General features: G+C 41.0%; 1 protein-coding gene across 3 annotated transcripts in view; it reads left to right on the top strand.

The window, feature by feature from the left end:
* ANO1 (anoctamin 1) overlaps positions 1 to 26,410 on the top strand; it is a 91,558-nt gene that overhangs the window by 47,718 nt on the left and 17,430 nt on the right. The window contains exons 7-15 of one of the 3 annotated variants that reach the window (XM_018554543.1): positions 1,081 to 1,136; positions 1,752 to 1,790; positions 4,484 to 4,548; positions 4,646 to 4,780; positions 5,867 to 6,027; positions 14,346 to 14,428; positions 19,763 to 19,774; positions 20,198 to 20,269; positions 25,221 to 25,298. In XM_018554543.1, the coding sequence (XP_018410045.1) occupies positions 1,081 to 1,136; positions 1,752 to 1,790; positions 4,484 to 4,548; positions 4,646 to 4,780; positions 5,867 to 6,027; positions 14,346 to 14,428; positions 19,763 to 19,774; positions 20,198 to 20,269; positions 25,221 to 25,298 (701 nt within the window). The remainder of the gene's footprint in view (positions 1 to 1,080; positions 1,137 to 1,751; positions 1,791 to 4,483; positions 4,549 to 4,645; positions 4,781 to 5,866; positions 6,028 to 14,345; positions 14,429 to 19,762; positions 19,775 to 20,197; positions 20,270 to 25,220; positions 25,299 to 26,410) is intronic. The other 2 variants (XM_018554544.1, XM_018554545.1) reach the window with 2 other exon arrangements.

Here is a 26,410-nt window from a genome sequence, read left to right as displayed (position 1 = left end):
TTCACCCAATATACAATGCCTGGCCAAAAAAAGTCACCCCCTGGATTTTAGGCAGTTTTATGATCTGGAGTTACTTCAGTTGGTCAGGTCTAGGTTCAGCAACATTATGACCACAGAAAATGAGGTCAGCTGCCTACCTGAATATACTGAATGCCGAGGCTTTTCCTTTAATGGATTTTTTCTGATGGCACATTGGGCATATTCCAAGATGACTGTCAGGATTCACCGGGCTCAAATTGTGAAAGAGTGGTTCAGGGAGCATGAGACCTCATTTTCACACATGGAGAGTCCACACCTTAACCCCATTGAGAATCTTTGGGATGTGCTGGAAAAGACTTTACGCAGTGTTCAGACTCTCCCATCATCACTACAAGATCTTGGTGAAAAATTAATGCAACTTTGGATGGAAATAAATATTATATTGTAAAGGCTTATCAAAACCAGCAGGGAGAGGACATCAAAGTATTGTACTGCAACAGAGAAAGTGGTGCCACCTGCCTGGCTGTGTGACATAGCTGTGTAACTGAATGGATAGAGATGAAAAACCTTTGCCAGGTTAAATTGTACATGGATTTCCTGGGTGTATTTTGATTTTTGTCTGGATTCCAGATTAAACATTTAGATTACATGTTCAGGAACTACTGTAGCTGTTACTCGGCACCTTATTTAATTACAACACTGTGTTTAATTTCTACATTTCTGGGAAAGCAAATTTATTCACTACAAGATGGCTCCTCTGTACCGTACAGCAATGTTTTTTCTGAGACTGGAAGTAAGAAAAGAAATTCTGCTAAACATAGGATAATTATATGGCTTGGTGTGAACAACAAGTCTGTGACAGCCAGGATGTGGCAGCCGGACGTAATGTGCGTCGTCTGCACTATTATATTAATTTAGCTTTAATTATAAACTAAAATCATCGTCTTCAGGGTGGATCTCAACCTGCGTTGATGAGGACCCCAGGAGAAGGGGTATTTTTGAACCCGTACAATGGAATGTACTAAAGATGCAGAAATAACATGGACATCTTTTCTATATCTCGCCTTTTATATAATGTCCTTGTATTTCCTTGCTCTACAGGTATTACCAGCCTACTTGCTAACGGCGTCTACAGTGCTGCATATCCTCTGCACGATGTAAGTATGCATGGCAACTCTACCAATGTTGATAGAGAAGTAGATTTAAATACAGCAGAAATTTCATTTTCACACCTTCTTATGACCACTACAAAATTAGTCAACCAGCACACCCAGCACCCAGTTAAAGTGTGTGCATATGCTACACTTGCCAATTGAGAGTAATGGCCATTTGTCTTTAGCTTGGTGCATAGATCAGGGAAGGCCACTATTGTCTATGGCCCAGCACAAATGCATCATCTAAGCCCAAGCAGATCCTGCAGTGAAAATTATGATTTACTCAAATCTGACTTGCGTACTTCCATTTCCACATTTTGCTGAGATGGTTGACGGGAGGTGGAATCTGAGTTGTGCTTTTAAAGTCATAGTTCCAATGTGTTATATGTCAGTGTAATGTAACGCTGGGTGCTGAGCTAATTGCATGTCGGAATAAAGAAGTTCTATGAGTGATACCTGTGTGTGGACCAGAATCCGATGTGTTATGGCAGCAGGCTGTCATCAAGTACCATGATAAATGGGGGGTTTGGAAGAAATGATGAGTCCCAAGCACTAGAGCTACTATAATCGTGTCCATAAAGGGAAATTAGACTGGCTAATATTTTTTTTATTTTTCAGGGGGACTATGAGAATGATAGTGAACCCAATGACCGGAAGGTATTTGTCTGCGATGCTATTTTATGCCTTTTTTTTTTTTTTTTTTTACCTCCTCCTATACATAAAAAGTGATCAGCTGACTATAAATATTCTTATTAAGCATGTTAAATATTTTAAACACTTTAATTTATAGATGTACATTGGGGCACCCATATCCATTTGCTACATATGCTGACATTCAATAAATACCATATTGTGCCATGCTTACATCAATACTAACAATACCCAGTGAAAAAATAATATAAATATCATAAAAAAGCATGTGATATAAAGTGCATGTTAAACTTGGCTCATATCTGTTAATATCCAATCTGTGCTACTAAAGTGCATCCACCTTAAAGTGCCAATTTCCTAAACGGTAGGGAAATAGAGACTTCAATCAGTCACGCTAAGCATCCAATCATAAATGATATTCAAGCAATCCTCAATGCGTATCCAACTTCAAAAAGTGCAACTTCTGCACTTCTGATTTGACACTTAATGTGACGCAAACACAGGTGGGTCTGTTAAAGCAGAATTAAAGCTAACCAAAAAAATTAGAGACGCTTTCAGCCATAATTTGTTACTATGCACAGCATATTGGTACATTGTGATAGGCTTGCCTGCCAAACCGTTCCCCTCCAGCACTGCGCTCCTCCCTCTCCAGCGCTTCCATCTGACTCAATCCTCTTCCAGGACTCAAGTCCTTTGGCCGCTTGATTGGCTGGGACCTGTCGATGTAACCCCACATGCATGCACATGGGAGTTACTTCATCTCGGCAAGCCAGGTCACATGTGCAACTCGGCATACAGAAAAAAAAAATTGCAGAAAGGGGAAAAAGCTTTTAGGGCAGAAAACACTTACACAGTCCCTGCTGACATAGAAGGCCAGCCAATCTGCTTTTTTTTAACCTTTACTTCCACTTTAAAAGGAGAACACTTTAAAACTGGAAGGAAATATAGCAAAGTCGCATTCAAAAGGTCTTCCTTTTTCTTCCAACAAAATAAATCTGGCCAAACTTCTAAGTTATGGAGTTTTACTTAAAAGAACTCCTGGCACACATTTTATGAACCCTTACACTGAGGCTACCCCTGCACTGCGAGAGTTAAGTGCTCATTTTCGTCTTGGTTAAAAAGAAAAATGATATGCGCCTGATTTTCGGAGCTGGCTTGCTCTTAGAACGGTCCCTTCCACCCCTCTCCCCCTCCATTACAGCGGTCTAAGGTTCTTGAGTCATCACGTTCTATATACAGTCTATAGGACGTGAGGACGCTGAGGGACATGTCATTGCTGCAGCGGAGGAGCAGACGGGTAGGAGGGAGGGCTGTGACAGCTGGCCGGCTCTGAGAAATATAACTTTTTTTGCTTTTTTAGACCAAAAAAGCAATTAACCATTGCAGTGCAGGGGTAGCCCCACTGCAATGGTTAATAACATTTGTGTGCCTAGAGTACTGCTTTTAAGATGTCCATAGTACAGACTTTTTTTTTTTTTTTTTTTTTTTTTTTTTTTTTTTTTTAATGCAAAAATAACTTATCCGAGCCCTAACCATGAAGCCAGTGTGGGTGTGATAGGATTGATGGGAAAATTAAACATTGATACATTAGTGCTAATTAAATGGGTGTTTCCCGGCGGGTTCTGTCAGTGAACCAACAGGAGGTTTCTTGCAGATGTGGTTCATTGTTGCACACTGGCCAACATCCATAAAATGAACTCTGCAGCTGTACGAGTCCCAACCAATGTGACAAGCAGTAAATGTCAGGTTACTTGTGCTAATCAATGCACACCGCTCCATTACCCACTGGAAAGAAGGGATCTACACCCTATACTTTGTTGATGCCCCGGATACTGTACTTCTGGCTGTCAGGATCCAGCTGTGTTTTGTTCCTTCCAAATAGATTCTGTGACAGTACGTTGGGAAGTAGCGAGCTGTTCTGAATATCGCAAATCATTTTATTGTCTCTTTTATGGCAAGTGTCTGAACTGTTTCAATAACAGATATTTAAAGGTGAACTCTAGGCAGAGAACAGTTTGTGTTAATGTATTCCTCAATAATCATACAGGTCGTAATCCATTTTTGCATTCATGGATTGCCTTTGCTAATCCAGATATTGCCTTGTGAAAGCAGCAGTGATATCACTGTGCTCAGGGGAGTCCTTCCACCGGAGGGGTTGCTGCTGGTGCATGGTCTGGGGAGGGAGGTTGTAGTAAAGGGGACTGCTGGCGGTGCATGTTACTGGGAAGGGGGTTGCTGCTGGTGCATGTTTATGGGTGGGGAGTGATGCACAACTCTGGCTCTGTCCTGCCTCCCGCCCAACGTACTGACATCACTGATTGCCAGGAGCTGGGCGGGATGCTGGCCAGAGCGTCACAGGTTGTTGGACGCTCTGGCTGGAAAGGGGGTGGCAGGCACACCTGAAGAATTGCCAAGGGTGTGGCTATCAGCATTGCCACTTTTGATTCATAGGCCTGCAGCTTGTCAGTCAGCACCTGACCACATCTAGTCCCGCCTACTGCTTTCTGGATTGACAGCACTTTCATACAGGAGCCTTTAATTGTATTTTAACTGAACCTGTCAAGAGTGCCTAAAAAGCAATCCATGTCTGTGGAGTTGGGTAGAATATTGAAAACCTCTACAATGGCCACCTTTAAAAGTAGATTTGAAACCGCTTTCCAGAATGTCTGTCTCAAATCTTGATTCATTTAATATTTTAGCTGCTGTGTGATGAGTGGGCCAGTTATGGAGTATTCTACAAGTATCAGCCCATTGACCTGGTCAGGTGAGTCACCTGAAGTATCTTTTGTTTTTTAACATTTTGGTTTAGATTACCATTTTGAAAAGAACAGTTAATTTGACAGTCTTCTTATTGATATCAGGAAATATTATGGTGAGAAGATTGCCCTGTACTTTGCCTGGCTGGGAGTATACACCCAGATGCTTATTCCAGCGTCCATTGTGGGCATCATCGTGTTCCTTTATGGCTGTGCTACTGTAGACCAGGACATCCCAAGGTATGGTGTTGCAGCATGAAGTCCTCTCAAATATATGATGACGCTTGTATATATCTGATCACTTGTACATAGAAAATCCATCTAGATTAATACTGTATATCACAATCAAAAATGAATATGGAGAGCTGGATTAGGCTTGGCTTCAGAATAGGATGTTTAGATGTCCAAGTTATCTTTATAACTCTCCTTTTAAGTAAAGTACCTTTAGTTATTTTCAATGTAATTACATACATTAAAAGATCCCCATTCAAAAATTACATATAATGGTTTTGAGTATGGCTGGATATACTATTGGTACCTGGCTAATGCCCCCCCACCCCACCCCAAACACTACACACAAGATTCAAATGCTGTTACATCTTCACAATCCAATCATTATTGCAGTATTGCTGTGGGTGGGTCAGTGACCAAGTTGTATTACTTAAGTGCAATGGAGAAAAAAAAAGGCCACTGGCCAGGCTGTGCTCACAAGACTGGTTGAACAAAATAACAAATCCTCCGACAGGTAAAACCCGTCCCATATATGTATGTAAATTGTATCTGGCTGGTTGCCTTTTAGAATGTTGAAATGTGCAGCATACTTTTAACAGTTGCAAAAAAAAAGATTTAAAAAAAAAAAGTCACAGAGAAACTTTCTCAATGTAAGCAAAGCTAAGAGAAATGAAAATGTCATATTGACTGGCTCAAAACCAAGCAGGCAAGAGAAAGTTTACAAGAAAGCATCCTTTACTGAAAGGCCCAATTAGAAAAATAATCCAATTGGAGACTGCATACCCAACTGGAGACACGGCTTTAGGCATCCCCCACAATAACTCCAATAATAAACTTATTTTCCATCATCATGACAAGCACAGATTAGACTTGTCTGACAGATCACACATTGTTTAGTATGCTGTACCAAAACCAACAGAGTTGTGCAGCCATTTAGAGATGAGCATGTAGGAGTCCTAGCAGCGTATGGAAGTTTCTTTACATCTGACAGTCATTTGTTTATAATTATTATATTCTAAATTGAACCTGGCTGAGATCCTTAATCCTTTTGTGTAAACTGTGTTTGTTCGGACTTTTCCATCTTCATTATCCTAGCATAGAAATGTGTGACCAACGAATTAACATCACCATGTGCCCCCTGTGTGACAAGACGTGCAACTACTGGAAGATCAGCTCTGCCTGTGCTACAGCTCGAGCCAGCCATCTCTTTGACAACCCAGCCACTGTCTTCTTCTCAGTCTTCATGGCTTTGTGGGGTAAGACCAAGCAGTTTCCTAGCTACCTCCTCTACCATGGACAATAAGTATAAAACCCTGTACTGTTGCTTTCTACATTTTACAGTTCATTTCTGGGCCAAATAGTTAAGGCACATGTCTAACATTTTACAGGAAGGCAGGCATAACAGACAACATAGACATCATGTTGACTTGGTTAATTCAGGAAGCTCTTTGATAACGGGTTGAGGTAGGTCACTGTCCAAAGCCAACTGCTGTTCTATTGAGGACACTACAGCATCCTGTAGGACAGGGGTGGCAAACACAACCATTCATAAAACCATTCATATGTAAATATCGCGGCTCATTCATATGCAAATCGCCTTGTACAGGGGTTGTATTTTTTTTACGTGTGTGTGTGTGTGTGTGTGTGTGTGTGTAGGGGGGGAGTTTGGGGAGTAGAAGTGTAATAGATTAGTCCTATACAACCGGCCCTTTGAGGGTAACCATACTGCTGATGCGGCCCTCGATGAATTTGAGTTTGCCACCCCTGCTGTAGGACATATCTTCATAATGTTGGGTGGTCCCAGGACCATTTTATTAGTTATATTTCCTGTATTAAAGTAATAGAAAGGTTAGACCCTTTTGGGGTGAGTGGACAACCTAGAAAAAAGGAAAGGTTTGTGATCCTGTTGAAGGGGATTGGACAAGGAACTTTCTAAATTTCACTGCATGTCTTAAAGGGTAGCTCCATGCATGTTGTCATATTGGTGAACCGTTAATGCTGTCCTGGAGAAATGCACATGTGCTCTTGTCAAAGTCTGGATAAGTTAGCTAAAATAATCCACTACAGCCAGATAAGTTTTTCAGTGCTTTTGGGCATTCTTACAAGTCTTTTTTCATGAGTCTATACAATCTTCCTTTCCAAGTTCCAATGCATGCCAATAAGGCTGCAGTAGACACAGTGAGTGGACAGTGCTGGAAACATTGAATACACCAGCATGCTATTTCTTAGATATACAGCAATAAAGATAACAATACTGGCAGCTTGCAGGGGCCTTGCTGGAAGGGTGCCTTGTATAACGATCACTGCAGACTTTATCCCCAGCTATAGCGACAGCTGGGTGGAGAGGGGTGCATGTGTCTGCTGCCCCAAATCGGGAACGGTGTTCAGCCAGAGCCGGTGATTGATTCCATGACGAACAACACGTGACTTCCCCCACACACCATGGTCAGAGTTTGGTGTGCCGCCAGAAAAAGCCTGGCGTGATTGTTGTGTTTGGGTGGGGGAGAGAAACATTCACTGCCAGATTACTAGTTGGCATAGGTAAGGAAACAGTAGCATGTTGTCTCAAGTTCTGATACAAGGAAGAGAGAAACCATTTAGCTCAGAGCTTGTAGGCAAAAGATGCACCCCTGCCATGCTCCCCTGTTAAAAATGAGTCTGTAATTGCCACTAGGTTTCCTTCATACCAGCTTTTAAAAGGAGCAAATTCAATAAATCTAGATGTTGAATTAAAGGTTTATGGTTCAACACTTGAGGTTGAATAGTATGATAATAGTGTGAAAATTAAATGGTGTTCTGTACCTTGCATCAAGAGGCAGGATAGAGGGATTTGGTACTACAAGAGGGTCAGTCCCTTCAAATAAGGGATGCTTGGGAGCTTTGGCGTTGTTTCGTTTCCACTTTCCTTTTGCATTCCCTTGTTTTCTTTGGTTGCAGTCGTTCTAATGCTTTTTGAAGATGTTTCTGTTTTTAGGACCACAAATGGGGAAAACCCCCATATATAATGAGTACTTTTATCTTTGGAAATGCTTACTATTGCACTATATAATAGTTCTTAAAGTGGGCCTTTTACCCCCTTGAACTAAAAATCACATCAGCATACAGCTCTGCATGCTGATCTTAAATCATCTTACATTCATTAGCTATAAACAAACCTTTTTTTTATTTTACTTACAATTTATTTTTTCCACTTTGGCACAAATGAGGTAATGTGCCCAAGCATTGCATCCTGGGAAGGTTACATCAGCAGAGCATTGCTGGGAAATCTCATCTGTAATCTCATGAGATCTCAGGGAAAGGCATTTTACTCCCCTGAGACGATGTGCATGGTCACATGTCCTATTCACATGTGCCAGAGTTCAAGGAAGTAAAGGGAGATCTAGTAACCTGCCCTTATTTAAAATGGCCACTGTCTGAAGACTGGGAAAGAAAAGGTATGCAAAAAAAATAAAAAGCTGGCAAACATCTAGAAGTATATGTGTGTAGATTTGTCATTTACAAAGGTGCCTTTGTTGTTGTTTTGAAGATATGGGTAAAGTTCCTCTTTAAGGCCACCCAAAGTGTGGGAAACTTTGGTAACCATTTAAAACTTTGCCTATATACACATCTGTTCGCTAAAACAGATAAGTATTGTAGAACATGAATTGCTGATTCTGGAGAATGTGTTACTGAGAGCCAACAGCATAATGTGTGGGTGGCTTTGTGCTGACCCTGGTATCCCTGATCCCCCTAGGCTCACAGCCCGTGTTGGCTATGCAAGCAAACAGGCCCATATTGAATGGCTAGAATTCCCTGAGTCTTTAGCCTAGTTACTGATGGCTTGCTGACAGTATAACACTTCCACATGCAGGAAACTTCATTCTTGCACCTTGGAGGAAACTTCAACCTTACAGACGTGCATGCATTCATCATTTCAGGGTTACATCATTCTGGGACAAGGCCATTTATTAAGTAATTAGCTGGAGGAAAAATGGTTTTGTCTCCATCTGAGAAAACATCCCAGCTGCACTATGACTTCCGATCGCAGTCTGTTTCTCATGTTCTGAAATTTCTATCTCTTTCCAGGACACTGTCCAGGGAGTATTCTACTGCTCTATCCACTTGTCTTCTCCTGTCCCTCTAGGATTTCGTTTAGTGTTCTTATTTTGGCTTTCCTAGCTTTATTTATATTTTTTGCTTTTATTATGCATGATGAGGATGAAAAAGGCACATCTGTTAGGGTTTAGTTCAGTGAACCTCCAGGGAGCACGGGCTCTCTATGGAATAACCTTTATAACAATTACAGTGTTTGTCATATGGTGCAGTGCTGTTCCCAGACAGAGTTTTTCTATACTTCCTCTGAGAATTTGTAGTGCATGTTAATCCAAAATAGTGTGTATGTATAAATGTATGTTTATGTATATATAGGCGCAGGGGTTGTTTTTTGTTTTTGTTTTTTTTAAATAGAAGTAGTAAACATTGTCAGACCCGTTTTGAGTGAGTACCTTAAAGTGACTCTAAACTAAGGAGTTAAATAATCTAAGAAATACATTCAAGTGCCTCAACTATTAACAAAAATGTATTTTGTGTATCACTCGGCTGCAGATCCTCAAATCATCTCTGAATTGGTGCTGACACTGTCCTTCCTTCTGGAGGTTGGCTACTTTTGTTCCCCATGGTCCCTGTGTGTTGTAAAGTAGTCACCGCTCCAAGCTCGCTCCCTTGATGGACTACAATCTCATATTTAGTTTACTAATTTGTATTGAGATGCATGATTGCAATCCATCAAGGAAGTGAGCTTGGAGCGGTGACTACTTTACAACACACAGGGACCATGGGGAACAAAAGTAGCCAACCTCCAGAAGGAAGGACAGTGTCAGCACCAATTCAGAGATGATTTAAGAATCTACAGCCGAGTGATACACACCCTAATGTTATGAAACGTATCCGCTCATGTATGATCTCTCCCCTCTAATCTTTCTAATGCAATGATATTTCCTACCATCACCATCTGCGTTCTCCTCCGAAAAGTGCACCTGTCAATTGGCTGCCTTGTCTATGAGTACCACAAGGGCCATGTCATGCTAGCAACTTTTGTAGCAAAGATAAGTAGCGGCTACATTTCTTCCTGATTTTTTTTCACTAGCTATTTGTAGCTGGCAACAGATTTGCTCTTGTAGCCAACTTTAAAATGCCGCTATAAATTGCTGGTATGCCATACTCACTAGCAGCTGCATTGAATAACATGATTGGCTACAGAAGCTGGCAATTCTGTATCTAGTAAAAAATGCTGCAAAAAAATGAATTGCTCATTGACAGAGTTACTGACCACTGGAATTGCTGCGACTCAGACCTTTTTACTGGCTGGAATTCAAAGTTCCAGGCAATAAAAATGAGTGATTCAGTGTCTGCTACAAAATTACATGGGAGATGAATGTCCATATGCAACCCACTGTGGCTTGAACTATGCCCATATTGTGCTGTACTTGGGTGGTGTAGGAATCAGCACTGTTACAAAGAGTACGGTCCACAGTGGAGCGGTCAGCATTATGTAGTGTACAGTGGAGCGGTCAAGAGTATGGTGCATCAAGTACAGTGTACAACGAGGCAGTAAGTATTGTACAGTACAGCATTCAGTAGCACAGTCAGGAGTATGTAATGTATTGAACAGTGTGAAGGAGTCAAGAGTAGGTAATGTACAGTACGGCATACAGAGTGGAGTAGTTGGCATGCACGATGGAGCAGTCAGGAGTACGCAACGTACAGTACAAAGAGTGGTCAGCTGCAGGTACCATACAGTGGAGCAGATATATATATATTTAGAGTATGCACAGCACACAGTGGCGTAGTCAGGTGTATATTATGTCCAGTACAGCACACAGAGTTGGAGCAGCCAGGAGTATATATGAGCTGTGCTTTAAATGTCCCTGTTCCACACCATCCTATTTTGTATGCTGTGCTGTACGTTCCCTATTCACACAGCCTCATTCTGTACACTGGGCTTTACATCCCCTATACTTTCCCATTCCATTTTGTGTGCTGTGCTCTACGTATCCTAATTCACAGTGTCCCATTCTGTATGCTTTTTACATTCCCTGTTCGTACTATTAGATTCTGTAAGCTGGGCTGCACGTTCCCTATTCCACACCATCCCATTTTGTACGCTGTGCTGTGTACCTATTCCTATTCCACACCACCTAATCTGTGCCTATTCCACACCACCTAATCTGTGCCTATTGCACACCACCTAATCTGTGCCTATTCCACACCACCTAATCTGTGCCTATTCCACACCACCTAATCTGTGTGTGGTACAGTACATTTCCTATTCCACACTGTACACTGCTTGCTGTGTTTGCATACTGGTAAGGCCCAAGTGTAGACTGCGCTTTCTGTGATAGGGCCACTTTCTAAGGGCTTGTTCACACCAATCGCCTTCCAGGAGCAGAGCAGTTAGACCGGATCAAAAGCAAGCCCTATTTTACCTGCTCTGGAGCGTATCAAAAACGCATTCAAACGCCCTGGAATGCACTGAGAGCCCATTTTACCAAAAACGGCCCGGAACGCATCAAAAATGCAGCAAAAAATGCGGCATAACACACTCACTAGCTAGGTTAAAATGTTGCAACTGGGTCAGCATCCGGCAATTTCCTCTCCCATGGCTAAATTTGAGAGATCTCAATTTCTTATGATGTTGATCAATACTTCAGTCAGCCTGGAGATGTCTGCCCAGGCCACAGACTACCCATAGAAAAAGGGTTCTCTTACAGTCTGATGTTAATGGACTGGATCAGATGACCGCCTCATCTTTAAGTACCCTAATTTGATGATGATGATGATGAAGTAAAGACCAATGTCAACGACAGAGGTTTTTGGAAACGGCAGACTGTTTGGAAATTAGGTCCTAATATACACAAAAGTTCTATAACAAACAATCTGTAAAACGTGTCGTGGTGTGTAGAGGCAGAAACATTTAAAAAAAAAGATAAATCTGAACCTCAGTAAAGTAAAGCTAAACAGTATATCTAAATATAGACCAGGACAAAAATGTGAAGGATGTTGTCCCTTTAAAGTTCTCATTGTTCCGTAGTTAACATGCACGGAGAACAAAGTCTCCACATTCAAGGAAACAGAGACTCTTTAACAAAACATTAATTATGTGTGGATTAGTTACATTTAGAACTCGTCCAGCATCTTGTAAGGTGCCACAAAGTTAAATAAATCCAGATCTGTTTAAATACAGAGTTGTCACTAGTTTGAAGGATGGAGCTGGGAAGTTGTACATTTCCTGAAGTAATTTAGCCTCTTCTCTATTTATGAGCTATTGCACTCCAGAGCCTGGGTTTCTGGTAGTGACAACTGCATCTGTACTTCCAGAGAGCCTGTACCTGCCAAGTACAAACACACCAGGGCTTATTTCAAGAGTCTTACATAACCTCATATTGGATTTATTATGTGGACTCGGCTACTTGCCTCTGCCTTTTGCAGTATGTGCTTTTAAAGCAGTCCTTTACAGAATGGACATGAAGATAAACCTAGAGGTGGCAAACACCTTGTAAACTAGGTAGAGAGATGCACAACATGTGTAGCAAATTACAAAAATATAAATAAAAAAAAGAGTGATTGGACCATGTTTGAATTGTCCATCATCTACTTTAATCATGGAGGAGATTGTGTCTCCTTTTGACGTGTGAAGCAGAGTCCTAACACTATGCGTGTTTGAGAAATCTCTAGTGTACTGGCAAGCTGTTCCAGTGTCACCTCAGGGTGCTTCCGAATAATATGACATGTTTTCAGTGGAATTATTCTGATGTAATCTCATCTTGCGGTTAAGTGTGTGTCATATATACTCAAGCACCTTGCTCTCTGTTGGAAGTGCTCAGACAAGAGTAAACCAGGATAAGGAATACAGGGTCCTTTTATTAAAGTGATATTAAACCTTCATATTTTTTTCTTTTTATAGTGAGTACCAGCGGTACTTGAATTCACTTTTTTTTTTTTTTAAACTTTTTTTCTTCCCCCTGTGTCTAGTTGTCTCCTTACCACAGGCCCTGAGTTCAGGTGTCTCCATCGGCTAGCTGTCTACTGAGGAGACACCTGTGCGTGCGAGTTCATGGCTGTGCCCACACCTAGCTGTGTGGGTCCACAGACACAGCCTTTGGCAAGCTACACCCCCTGCTCCCATAGTCACAGTTTGATTAACGGCACAGGAGCCTATCGCTGCCTTCAGTACCCGCCCACACAACCAGTAAAGTTTGAGGAATGGAGGATATCTTCCCCGGCCACAGGTAATTGTGGGGGGTTACAGAAAGGTACAGAGAATGCATTAGGGTAAAAAACGCCATGCCTTTTAGTACTAAGAGTAAACGTAATCACCTAGTGATATATTCCTTGTCTCTGTATAGTATTAGCTAAGCCCACAGCCTCTACAGCAGTCAGTTCTTTGTGGGCTCAAATAGCTTCAATATTAAAGGGTATCTATGGTCACAAACTAAAAAGAAGCATTGATGTTCTATCCCACTCCTAACGACTATACTGATCTAGAAGCTTAATGCCCATAGGATGGACTTCCTCAATGCACTGACACAATTTCACTCCGCTCTGTAAATATGCACTTCCGTGTGTCATCATTCTCACAGAGCCTGCCTTCTGAACGACAACTCAACGTCTGAACAATGCAACATCATCATTGCTTGCTGTAAGCAATGCATGATGGGTATTGTCTTGAGAAATTGAGATTTCATCATATCAAGCAGCAGGGAAAGAGTTGCAAAGGACTCTGGGAATCCAGTATGTTGTGGAAAGTGATGGGCAGACTGAAGGCAGCACTCACTACATAAAAGGTTTTTTTTTCAAGTATGCTTTGATTGCATTATCAAAAACCGCTCTAGTATGTATTCCTATTACAATGCTGATGTTATGACAGGATAGTATATGCTGGGAATTTACAATGCTTTAAGCTACAATTATGTACTGCTGGCCTCCTGTATTTTTTTGATCTGCCAGTATTTTCTACCAGCAACCAATCAATTGCTACCTTCCTTTTATATTACTGTAATCTTCAGTCAGAATGGAAAAGGGTTCGCTTTTCCATTCCGCCATTTAGTGCCTGGCCTATCTCAAACCTTTCTCCATCATTTTAATTCATTTGAAACATTCTCTGCATTTTGAAACTTTTCTAAGTATAAAGCTGAAGAGACACAGTCCTGCTATTACCAGAATAGATGGAAAATTAGATATTTATTCAAACTGTTAGATTCTTGTTAAGAGTAGAGCTTATATGTGAAGACAGTTTGATTATATAACTATGAGGAAATTGTATGAAAAAAATACTCTCCATAATCTACAGGTGGCAATGAAGGGCTTGATGCTGAACCTGCAAGGGTAGTAAGCTGTAATAAATATCAATATTCTTTCATCAATCTTCAGTAGGTAGATATCTGATTTTGTTTCCTGCATGTTTCAATGCTTTGCATATACAGCACTTGGCCATTGAGCAAGGCTGCAAGTGCCCACCTAGACTGCATCCTAACTTGCTTTAGAATCAGATATCCATATACATAATTAACATGGGGGATATTTTGTCTGGTTCTAGCTGCAACATTCATGGAACACTGGAAGAGAAGACAAATGCGACTGAACTATCGATGGGATCTGACAGGTTTTGAAGAAGAACAAGTGAGTAAGAGGGAAAGAAATCCGGTGTATTTGCAGGGTGTGAGCCAATAGCTGTTTTTAGCGTATTGTACCTTTTTAGTGGCTCTAATGTACCATTTGATGTCCAGTCAGGGGCATTGCTAGGATTGTCAAAGACCTGGGACACCCTTGGTCACCCAAAGACCAAGTCTACTTACTGTATATATGGCACAGATACAGTATGCCACAGAGCGCAAGTGCCAGGAGTATGTAATGCACAAGGCGCAAGAGTCAGGAGTGCATGGATATGCATAACGAACACACTATATTACTCAGGAGTGTGTAATGCACAGGGTTCAGGAGAGCATACCGCAAGGGTCACAAGCATCGGGAGTGCACACACCACAAGGGTCAGAAGTGCATACCATACCAAGCACCAGGTTCAGTAATGCATACCGAGCAGGGGTCAGGAGTGCGTGCGTAAATAATGCAAAACGCGCATGGCTCAGGAATGCATAATGCACAGAGCGCAGGGGTAAGAAGTACGTAAAGCACAGGGGTCAGGAGTATGTAATGCACAGAGTGCAAGGGTCAGGAGTACATAATGCATAAAGCGCAAGACTTAGGAGTGAGTACTGCAAAGAGTGCAGGGCTCATTCTGTAGTCCAAAATAATTACTAGGAGGGCTATATAGACTCCCCAAGAACACAGGCAGAGAGCACAGGGCAGCTCTAAATATTTGAAATAATGGACAGGTTTTGGGGGTTTATTTTGCCTCTTATGGGATAGATAAAAACAAAAGTGGCATACACGGAAAGGTAGCAAATAAGAGAAGTTAATTGCTGGGATTTATATGTGTTTTTAAGGTGTGGATAAACATTGACCTATACCTTCACAGGGTACACAGTGCTTATATTCCATAGTCACATTCCCTCCATAATAAACCAGAATATCCGTGCTTCAAACCAAACACTGCTTCACGTGCCTGAGTCATGCTTTCAGATGTTGTTCTATTCAAAACCTACTTCTCAGAATACAGCAAAACTGATTACACAGTAGAATGTTTACACATCAACTTTTATAATGCTACACCTTGTAATTAAAAACATAAATGACCTAAACTGTAATACTACAGCAGATACATAATGTAAGGTCAGCGTGCGATCATTTAGTTTCTTCTCCTCAAGCAGGTTTGGTTTCATTACAGATTTGTTTTTTCTTTGGGGGGGGCAGAAAATTCCATTTAAATAAGTCTTCTACACACAAAAAGTGACCGTTACAATTTGGCTATAGAGTAATAGGTTTAGGTTTCCAGCAAGGGGAACTCCTTGTTGGTAGTCAGATTATGTTCCTGACACATAATTAGGAGTAAGAATTTAAACTTTTTTATCACCCAAGCATCTATATGCCACGAGAAGACACTCAAGCACCAATATAATGTGGGGAGCAATCACAGTTAGCCAAGAAATTCCAGCTAATGGTTATCCTTCCCCAAGTTCAACCAGCTCCCATCTAAGGCCTTGTTCACAGGCCTTAGTTGTGAGCCACCATTTTGGCGCTGCTGTAAGCGTGTGAGCAGCATGCGTTTATTTGCACTTTTATGCGTGTTGTGCAAATTTTTATGCACGTACATGAAAACGTGCGTTTTGGCTAGCAGCTCATTCAACAGCTGTGTGCAATGGAAGAATGCACGTTTAAACACGCAAAACGATCACAAAAAGTGTGACATGCTTCTGCCGCACGTTTTTGGGCATTTCACTCGAAGTCTATGGGCCAAAAAAAGCGATTTTGACTGCCCACAGAAGCTCATGTACCTTTTCTGGCGTTTGGCTTTTTCCTGCCGGCTTTTTTCTGCTCAGATGTAAACCAGGGCCATTGAAAATCACGGGATTTCTTGTGTTGGGCATTTAAAAGCACTTTTCCAACTGCTCAAAAACTCCTAGGTGGGAACCAGGCCTTAAGGTGCTCATAAGCATTGCAGTCATCTGATATCTATGGGCCCGCCTAGTGTAATGTGTCTAACAGGTTTACAGATCTTTTGTGTCTCTATAGAGTTCCCTTCACCAGATGGACAATGCACCTTGGCGCAGACCCTCAAATAACTCAACTTATGTGTTTTTATGTTTATTAGCTCTTTTACACAACTGACTTCTTGTCATCTGGGTTTAGGTGTTCTTTTCCATTTTTATAAATGTTCTGTCCAACAATTTTGGTGTACAGCAAAGGGTTTGTGTGATAGCAGTGCCCTGATGGATGTCCATTATGTTTCATTGTGGTGTCTATTGCATAATGAGCTGGGTCTTCTTCATCCTATCCTAATCCTCATTAACTAAATATGAATGGAGCAAACTAAACAAAATACTCTGCACCTTTCTGTGTTTTGGGGTCCAGTGGGGCAGAGTTCCTTAACCGGTCATATCTTAGCTGCTGTCCAGGTCCTTGACGGAAGCTGCTTCCCTATGATGGCTGTGTGGGATGAGCTTGGCTTTTCATCTGAGCTACCCTTGTCAACAGTATGTGTGTGTGTTTTCCATACTGTCTTATGAAAAACCCACAGAAGACACAGATTGTGTATCATCTTAACTGACCTGTGCTCCTCTGAGGATATTCACAATGCTTATATTGTAGGGATATAAGCATTGAAAACGGATGTGATAATGTGTAGTAAGTAGGTTCTCTCTAACATTGAAGGTGTTGCCCATGCTAACTGATTAGATTGAAAGTATACAACAAAACATCAGCAAATATCTGCAATACATGCTAATTTCCCCAAGTTTTGTCTCCAGAGGCATCCCCAGGCCTAATGTCACCCACGGACATAATTACACAGTTGTGGGACGTCATCATAATGACATCACGCAAACTTATCTTGGTGATGGATGCTGGCAGCGAGAGGAGTGGACGTTAATCTGGCGGGATAAGATATGCTGCCGGGTCCCCTCCTCTCTCATGCAGTTTTTAGAGGAGGGAGTGATACCAAAATAACTGTCATTTTGGTGTCACCCCATCTGATGGTGTCACCTGGTGCAGGCCGCACCCCGCTTGGGACGTCACTGTTTGTCTCTTTACAAACGCTGAGTTTTTAAAGAGATGCTCAGTAAAAAAGTTCAGTTGAGTCGACCTGAATCCAGTGTGCTTTTAAAGTGTCTATGGCCAAAAAGTTTTAAAAGTTTGAATAGAGTTGTAAAAGCTTAGAACCCCTATCAGGTTTTATTGCTGTTTTTGGGCTCTGTTAATTAGCTTTTTCCTCACTTACTGTTTTTGGGGAGAAGATTTTACCAGACTGGAAGGGAGGACAAATCTGCAAAGAGGAAACAGACAACCATAAAAAGCTGACTGAGGTTCTAGCATTTTCATACTTAACGTGAAGAAAAAGTTAACATCTGTCGGGGGTTGCTGTTGGAGAGCCTCCTTTACTTGCTGTCTGAAAACTTTATACCTGGGACATTAGGGGGAAATCTCTCTAATGGAGTCCCAGACAGCAGTAAAACCAGGGGGTTCTCATCCTTCCCAACTCTATCCAAAATTTGGGCTACAGATGCTCAAATCTTTGAGTTGACAACACTGCTTCTTCTGTACCTGTCCTGAATTTTCAAGCAGTGTGCTCAGTTCTGCCCATTTTGGCTAAGCTGGACAGCAGAACACATCTGTAGTCCAGCAGGGTAAAACTCAGGCAGGGCTGATAACACTACCAGGGACTTCAGTGCAGCAGAGGCAGCTCCAACAGGACATTAGAAAAGCACTGGATTTATGGTAGAAAAATTGGAGGTAAACCTATGCCCAAATCATGCACACTAAAGTATTTACTGAACATATTCTGAACAAACAGTAAAAGCGCTCTAAAACAAGCCATCAGTCATCTCTATCTATAGGCATTGTGGGAAAATAGATAGCAAAGTTCACAACACAGACATTGAAATCTTACCTTCTCTTCTATGGAGAGCAGAATCCTGGCAGCCTGCCAGCCTGGTAGACAACCAGCAGACATGTCTAAGCTCTTAGAACAGGGGTAGGCAACCTCGGAACTCCAGCTGTGCTGGAACTACCCAAGCTCCCATGAGGCATTGCTCTGACAGCCACAGACATGGCTCCCAGAGGTGCAGCCATCATGGGATTTGTTGTTTTAGCACAGCTGGAGTGCCAAGGTCACCTGCTCCTGTGTTAGAATAAACCCAGCTTTATATCCTTTTTGTGATCTTTAAAAATCTTTTGAGAAGGAATAACTTCACATTAAAAACAGCTAGAGAGGTGAGTGAGGGCTTGCTTTTAAAGATTATCTACTTCTCGTTAAGAATATGTAAATAGTTGAATGTCCATAGTCTGGGCAGAGGTGCACTTTAAGAAGACAATACCTGGGGGAATGTAGTGAAGATATGCATTTATTTATTTGGCCTCACATACACTTTAAAGTAGATCTGAACTCAATCAGTGGATATTATACGCTTTAGCATGTTACTGTATCTTCAAAATGTTATACTTGGTGATCCTGCCATAAACGTCTTTGTTCAGGCACTTCCTGTTCTGGTGTGACTGTCTCATTGTGTCCCCCCTGCATTGTCAGTCTGACACATTCACCCCATTGGAAAACTTCAAGCAGTCAGGCAGACACATATTTCTCTGGCATGGTTTACATTCCGTAAACTGGTCTAGAGGGTGCTGGAGTGAATGCATGTCTACAGGAAGTGGGTGAAAGAGGCTGTAGAAGATGAGCCATGCTAAGATGTTACAAAGGATGAAAAAAAGCAGTATTCTATTTTTTTTTTAAATGGCAATTGCTTGATACGCAGTGCTTAAGGTTTCGATCACACCATAGCATATGGATTAGTGTGCCCATAAGACGCACGGGTTGGCATATGTTTTTATATTCAATTTTTCCGTTTTGGAATTCTATGCTTTTACCATGTGCTGCAGCGCACTGCGACATGTGAAGATGCAACCAGCCCTATGTTTTTTTATTTTTTCTCAGCAGACGCTCACATGCATTGGTGTGAACTGACAGCATAGAAAATAAGACTATTTGTCATGTGTTAGGGCTGAGTTGGGCAAAGCTGCCTACTGATACTAATTTGAACAAGCCGCAAATAGGATCCACTTTGGGTTTAGAGCTACTTCAAACTGTCTTTTCTAAAGCAAGTTTTGAATTCATAAAATGTGAAATATTATGGGCATCACTTCCACTTTTATAGAGAACTTCTAAAAAATGTATTTCATTGGGCTATCCCATTTTATTCCCTGAATCTAATCACTGTCGTCATTTTGTCTTGGCATGAATTGAATACCCAAGACACTAATCCTAACCTTTCCCAAAATAATAATAACTTTTTTTTTTTCCTTTTTTGTGTGTGTGCGCGTGTGCTGTTTTCTTGTTTCCTGAAGGGCACGGTCAAGGTTTGAAAACTTATTTATTAATATTACTTTCTATTTTCCTCCTTGAGCAGTGTACTTTGCACCCTTCTTTGAATCACACAAATCGCTTCACGTCCAGCAAAGGACTAATGCCTGTGTTGTCTCTTCCACCCTTTCTGTTTCGTCAACGCACCGAGCAAATGGCTATGCTGCACGTTGTTTTGTTCCTGGAAATGTTCTCGATTTTTGTGCCTGATATTCCTTGTTGCATTGTGCTTGTACCCATCACAAATCACTGTGTATGTTCCTCAGCGCAAAGTGCTAACTGCGCTGTGCCACTTTGTGTGATGATCTGCTACCTGCGCCGACTGAGCCTTGAGATCTCTACTGTATACCCGACAGACAGTCTTATTGGGCTGTGTGTGCTATCTGTACATGTCTTCATCCACCTTTTATCTCCCACAGGACCATCCCAGGGCAGAGTATGAAGCTAAGGTCCTTCAGAAGTCCGTCAAAAAGGAGTACAAACGCAAAGAGGTAATGATAACCATCTATGTTTAACCACAACAAACCTGTATATTTCCCTAGATATACCATAACCGCACAAGATGCTAGTGCTCTCCCTATAAAGAGAAAAATTTAATGCTGCCAGCACTATTGGGAATGTACAACTAATTATAAAACCAAACTGACTTTTAAGGTACCTCCTCATAGTCCACATCTCATTCTTGGATAACAATCCTAAAATCATTAAACAAAAAATTTGTATATACAAGTTGATAGTCTCTCCCTTTTTAGTACATTATGCCTCTGTATGTTCCCATCGGATATCCCTTACAATATTTCAATTTGATATTTCTCAACATATTCCAAGGTGTATCTTCAATAGTATTCACCGAGGTAGGTGATCAGATGGTGCTGTCTCAACGTGTTTCGTGGATGTTTACTCTGCTTCATTAGTTTCTTGAGGCACTATTAGGAATATATAGAACATCTATGAAAAGTGAATTGCACATATAACACTACATATATGGAGCCCCTCTTCTAAATAGTAACCTGACTATTGGGGATGTATGTACAATTGAGTAAAGCTGGGATTTGCTTACATAAAACAGAATAATTTGAGCCAGCTTTTTTTTTTTTTCTGACCAATTTCTATTAAGAGTCATCAATTTTTATTATGATCATTATCCACTACCTAGGTCAGCAAAAACAATTGTATGCATTAAGGGCCTCAATTTTAAGCAATAGTTTTAAGTTTGAGGAGCTGGTGTGTTGCAGCTCTGAATGTTTTAGGGCCCATTCACTACATGTGTTGGACTTCACTGGGCTTTGTTGCTCAATGCATGCCCAACACAAAGACAAGCGGAAATCCGTTGTTTCCAATAAGCCAAGTTCACACTAATGCACTGTGTTGGCGTGCGCTGGATGAAATGGAACATGCTGCAATATAACGCAGCATGTATAAGCATTGCACTGCCCTGTAATGTATGGTAAGGAAAGAAAAATAACTTTGGCTTCTGCTGTGAATGAAACAAATACAACACAAAGCATCAACACACATCTACTTAAGTGCGCACTAAACGCAATGCAAATGGTGCAAGTCCAGCCTTCAGTCTCCAGAGTGCGCTTTAGACTCCAGACTTCTGTCTACTAGTAATTATTGATTCTTACTGACACAAATCCTGCACTGTATTGCTGTGAAAGGTTGCAATTTCAGTGCTATATCAAATTTACAAAGTATTTTAGATCTACTTTTGCTCAGTCCGTTTAGCATTTTAGAGTTGCTGTACCTGTAGGTTTTCCCAAATGTTAACGTATATAGCACTTTAAACTGGCTGTACTTGTATGTAGTCTCTTTGCTCCAAATACTGTAAATCAGTCAGCATAACACTAGACTTGTCAACAGGTCATGATCTGGGGTTTCCCTCTGTGAGAACTGTAGTAATTACTGTCATAATCTGTCAGAGTAATTTAGATTTAATCACCTTTGCAAAATTAGGAAAATCACATAATCTTTGTCTGTGGGGAATGGAATTTTGAAATGCCTGTTCATAGTAGTTGAAGGAGAGACATGACTATGTTTCCAGGCCAGTTGGGATCGTTGATTAACTGCAATGCTTTCCAAATGTTGTGCCTGGCTTTCTATCACTAAAAGCAGGTTGGCATGTCTGAGTTCCCTCAATCATTTTTAAATGAATCCAGGGAGCTTTGCCAAGTTTGGGCAGCACAGCACAATGCTGCATGGAGATAACACTGTATAGCCAAAAGCGTGTGGACACCTAGTCATCACACCTGCAGGAGCTTGTTGGACATTTTATTCTAAAACCATGGGAATTAATATGGAGTTGCCCCCTTTGTGACTATAACGGCCTCCATCCTTCTGGGTTGGAAGAGTTTCCATAATATTTTGTAATGTCTCTGGCAATTAGTGCCCATTCAGCCAAAAGAGCATTTGGGAGATCAGGTACTGATGTTGGATAAGAAGTGTTGCCAATTCATCCCAAAGTGTTCAGTAGGATTGAGCTCAGGACTCTGTGTAGGCCACTTGAGTACCTCAAGCTTCTCAAACTCTTCATAGAGCTGGCTTTGTGCACAGGGGCACAGTCATGCTGGAACAGGAATGAGCCTTCCCCAAACTGTTCTTGTTGGACATCCTATTTTAAAATCATGGACATTAATATGGGGGTGGCTTTGTGACTATAACTGCATCCATTCTTCTTGGAGGCTGTTGCATAATATTTTGTGATGTACCTTCAGCAATTTGGCCCTTTTCAACCAAAACAGCATTTGTGAGTTCAAATACCAAAGTTGGACGAGAAGCCTTCCCAAATTATCCAAAAGTGTTTGGCAGAAATAAAGTCGGGGCTCTTGTTGGACATCTTATTCTAAAACCATGGGCATTGTAATGTAATGTTATAGACAAAGGTGCCCCCCTTTGTCTATAACAGCCTCCACTCTCCAGGGAAGACTTTCCGTAATATTTTGTAATACCTCTTTGGAAATGAATGCCCATTTTGCCGTAAGAACAATTGTGAGACCGAGTACTCATGTTGGACAAGAAGCGTTCCCAATTCGTCCCAAAGTGTTCACTAGGATTGGGGTCAGGACTCTGTGTAGGCCACTTGAGTTTCTTGAACTTGGCAAACTCTTTATGGAGCTGGCTTTTTGCACAGGGGCACAATCTAGCTGAAACAGAAATGGGCCTTCCCCAAACTCTTGCCACAAGGTTGAAAGTGCACAATCCTCTAATAGGTCTTTGTATGATGTAGTATTAACAGCAACCTTCAATGGAAACACCTTAACTCAATAATTTGGAGGAGTGTCCACATACATTTGGACATATAGTGCTGTATAGCCACCTGGATGTTCTAACTTCCTTCACTGCTCTATACATGAGCAGCATATCAGATATCTGAATGAAGTGTTTGTACTACCGATAACAACCACTCTGAAGAAAGGGTCACATTGTTAGACAACACAGAGACTTTTGATATGAGGTCCATGGTATATACCTTTTATTCCACCAGTGATGGTAAAAGTGCATATTGTATGAAACAGTAGTAGGGGGGTTATAATTGTAATTTTGTTTTTCTTTTGTGGAGTAACCTAACCCTGAGTCTATGAGATTACCGCTGTGACCAGGTTAATGCTATATCCATATTAATGCGTTAAGTGCTCCTTGTTTCCAGTGTTTAGATAACCAGAATCCTGAGATAAGTTTGCAAGGATAACAAATATGTACTTGCATGTCTACAGTTGTTAGTGAACTTCTAATCACTGTTAATATGTACAGATGTGTCTGTAGCCTGTTCAGCTTATTTTCCTGTGTAGATTAGAAGCATGTTACTAACATTCACTCAAATGCTAGAGATCTACAATGCAAACTGAAAATATAAAATATATTTGAGATTTTATTGTGAGTTTAACATACTCATTTTTCATGATTTGTAGTGCTTGGTATATCAATAACAACAAATGGTTTGTCTCCTATCAGCAGCTGCCTTTTACTTCTTATTTTATGTGTGACAGACATTGAATGAGTGTGTGTCACTGCCCCTTCCACGGTCACTGGTCTATCTTCGTAAGATACTAGGAGGGGAATTTATCAAAACTGGAACAGACAAAATCTGGAGCAGCTGTGCATTGCAACCAATCAGCTTCTCTCTTTCATTTTCAAATCTTAACTGAACAAACTGAAGGGAGAAGCTGATTGGTTGTCATGCACAGCTGCTCCAGTTTAAGTCTGATCCAGTTTTGATAAATTTCCCCCATAGGTCTTTAGTGTTTTTGATGGCAAAAGCCCACCAGTATCTGGATGTGCACTGCAGGCATGGGCCGCTGAGCACTAGTATCACACACTGAAACTGGCCAATTTACACTAATTGGGGGGGTGGGGGTCATTTGGCCACCTCTATCTCTATGTGATGAACACAGTTGGCTGAAAGGGCAAATAGAAGGGATTGATGAGACAAGTTCATACATACTGTGCAGCCATTGTGAAAGGGAATCTGTATTTTTTTTGAAGGTAAAGTTGTAAATATGATCAGGCTAATGTGAAATATAGAGTGAATGAAAGTCTCCAACCTGGTTTTTACATAGTATATAGACTAGTCACCTTTTCTGGATGAAAGTCCATTGCCATAGTTTGCAGGTAATTACCTATAAGGGTAATTAATTGTCCCTGAAGAGGGGCTCTCCATACCCCCACCACCACCACCATTGCAAAGAGATAAATGCCTATTTTGTCTAGGAGGAATAAGCATCTATACTTACCCTATGCTTTGCTCCAGCAAGCTTCCTTCCTGTATGACCAGTCCCCCAAAGCCACTGCTCCGTTGGTCGAATTTATCACATACAATACAGGACCCGCACTCCAAGGGCCTGTCTACATCCCTGGGTGGAGGAGAGTGCCAGCTGCTGAAGGTAAACATTGCAGCTTATTCCTCTACCCCTAGCTGGCTGGGGATAATTTTTTCAGCTTTAAAGTATATGTAAAACATTTTTACTTGTGTATCCCATTGGGAAGACTTTCCTTCACTTTCTATCCTGCAGACACAACAGGAAGTGAAGTAAATCCAATAGAACAAGTTCATCCAATGTTTCCCCTGATGAAAACCCACAATGTTGGGTTTTCCCCCTTTCAGTCTTGGTTACAGTGGTCACCAGAACAAACAGGATGATTCTTCTGAGCCAGGAGTTCAAAAATGAGTTCTATCCATTCCTTACTCTATACAAAACTAAGAAAAAAGTTTTCTCACTCTAAAGAAAGATATTTTACATTGTAGGTCTTGTTTGTAATATTGTATCTATGATCCAGTTTTATAAAAGATCCACCACCTGTATCCCTGACTTCATGGTGTCTTCCCAGCCTGGACGTGAAGGCGCAGTACACACATGCAACGTTTTTCATTCATTGCCACTGTTTAATAGATGCTTTTTTTAACACTATTGCACGGTCCTTTTTGTTTCCTCCAAATGCCATCAGAAGCATCAGCCTGTTCCTGAAGACAACACAAACAAGTGGAGGCAGAGAGTTAAGACTGCCATGGCTGGGGTGAAATTGGTACATTTTTTTTTTACGCCCAATCTCCAGAAATGGTTTAGCCAAGTGAAAGCTCAATCACTTTGTGGTTTATTTTGTTCAGCAAACTGAGGGGATTATGAAGAGTGTGAAACTTGACATTTCCAGGCTGGAAGCAATCAATATTACACCACCAGTCTGTCTTCCTAGGAATATTGTCCGAAATGATCCCCTCAGGCTGCTATTTATTTTAACATCACTTGAGTTATCCCGTTCTCTTGTCACCACACTCTAGTCTTTGCATGGCACGTGTTCGCTGTGAATGGCTGGGTTTTGCCACACCCGAGTCTTATGTATTTATGCATGCTGCACCTCGTCATAGTTGTATCTTAATTTGTTTTTGTTTTTTATAAAACCAAATAGCCATGAATATTTGCTGTTTGTTAAAGGCCAGGCCAATCCACAGCTGGCATTTCAGTTTTTCGAAGACCTGGAAAATAATGTAATCTCATGCTTTCTTAAAATGAATGTCTGGGCAAAAAATACCTGTTAGTCTGCCAGAAATCCATTAAGCTCTTAACTTCCAGTTTGATCTGACAACACAGTGTCTGTGTGTGCAATGCAGAGTATGCAATGGGAGGGGATTGATCTACACCAAAGTGGGTGGGAATAGAACTAGGAATTAGTGACAAATCTCACCGTGGTAGACCCCAGAAGAATAAGAAGCAAGCAGGGGTCTCATCTCTTCAAATGGCCCATATAACTGAAATATCACTTTTTGCATGGACTGGTCCTTTAAAAATATGTAGAGCTTTCTAGTCAAATATGTACAGTTAAAATATTGTAGTAATTTGTTAATGTAATAAATTATATAATTTGAATTATTATAATTGTATTTAAAGATTTCACCAGTAGACTGTTTTGTTGACTCCACATTTAAAATCCAATTAAATAAAAATGTAAGTGTGTCCTGTTTTACATTACAATAGGCGCAATATAAAATGCAAAGTATAACCTTGAATCCTCACGTTTACTCTAAAATGATAAAAAAAGGACTAAATTGTTGGACTCATTAAAAATGTTAGTACAGTTGACAGCCAAAATGATTCAATAATTGGACCTTAGGAGGCCAGAATGATTTAAAGGAGAATTAG

Source organism: Nanorana parkeri, unplaced genomic scaffold (assembly GCF_000935625.1).
Source record: "Nanorana parkeri isolate BGI_ZX_2015 unplaced genomic scaffold, ASM93562v1 scaffold163, whole genome shotgun sequence".
Lineage (NCBI taxonomy): Eukaryota > Metazoa > Chordata > Amphibia > Anura > Dicroglossidae > Nanorana > Nanorana parkeri.
The sequence above is the reverse complement of the archived record's forward strand: the minus strand, read 5'-3'. Positions and strand labels throughout refer to the sequence as shown.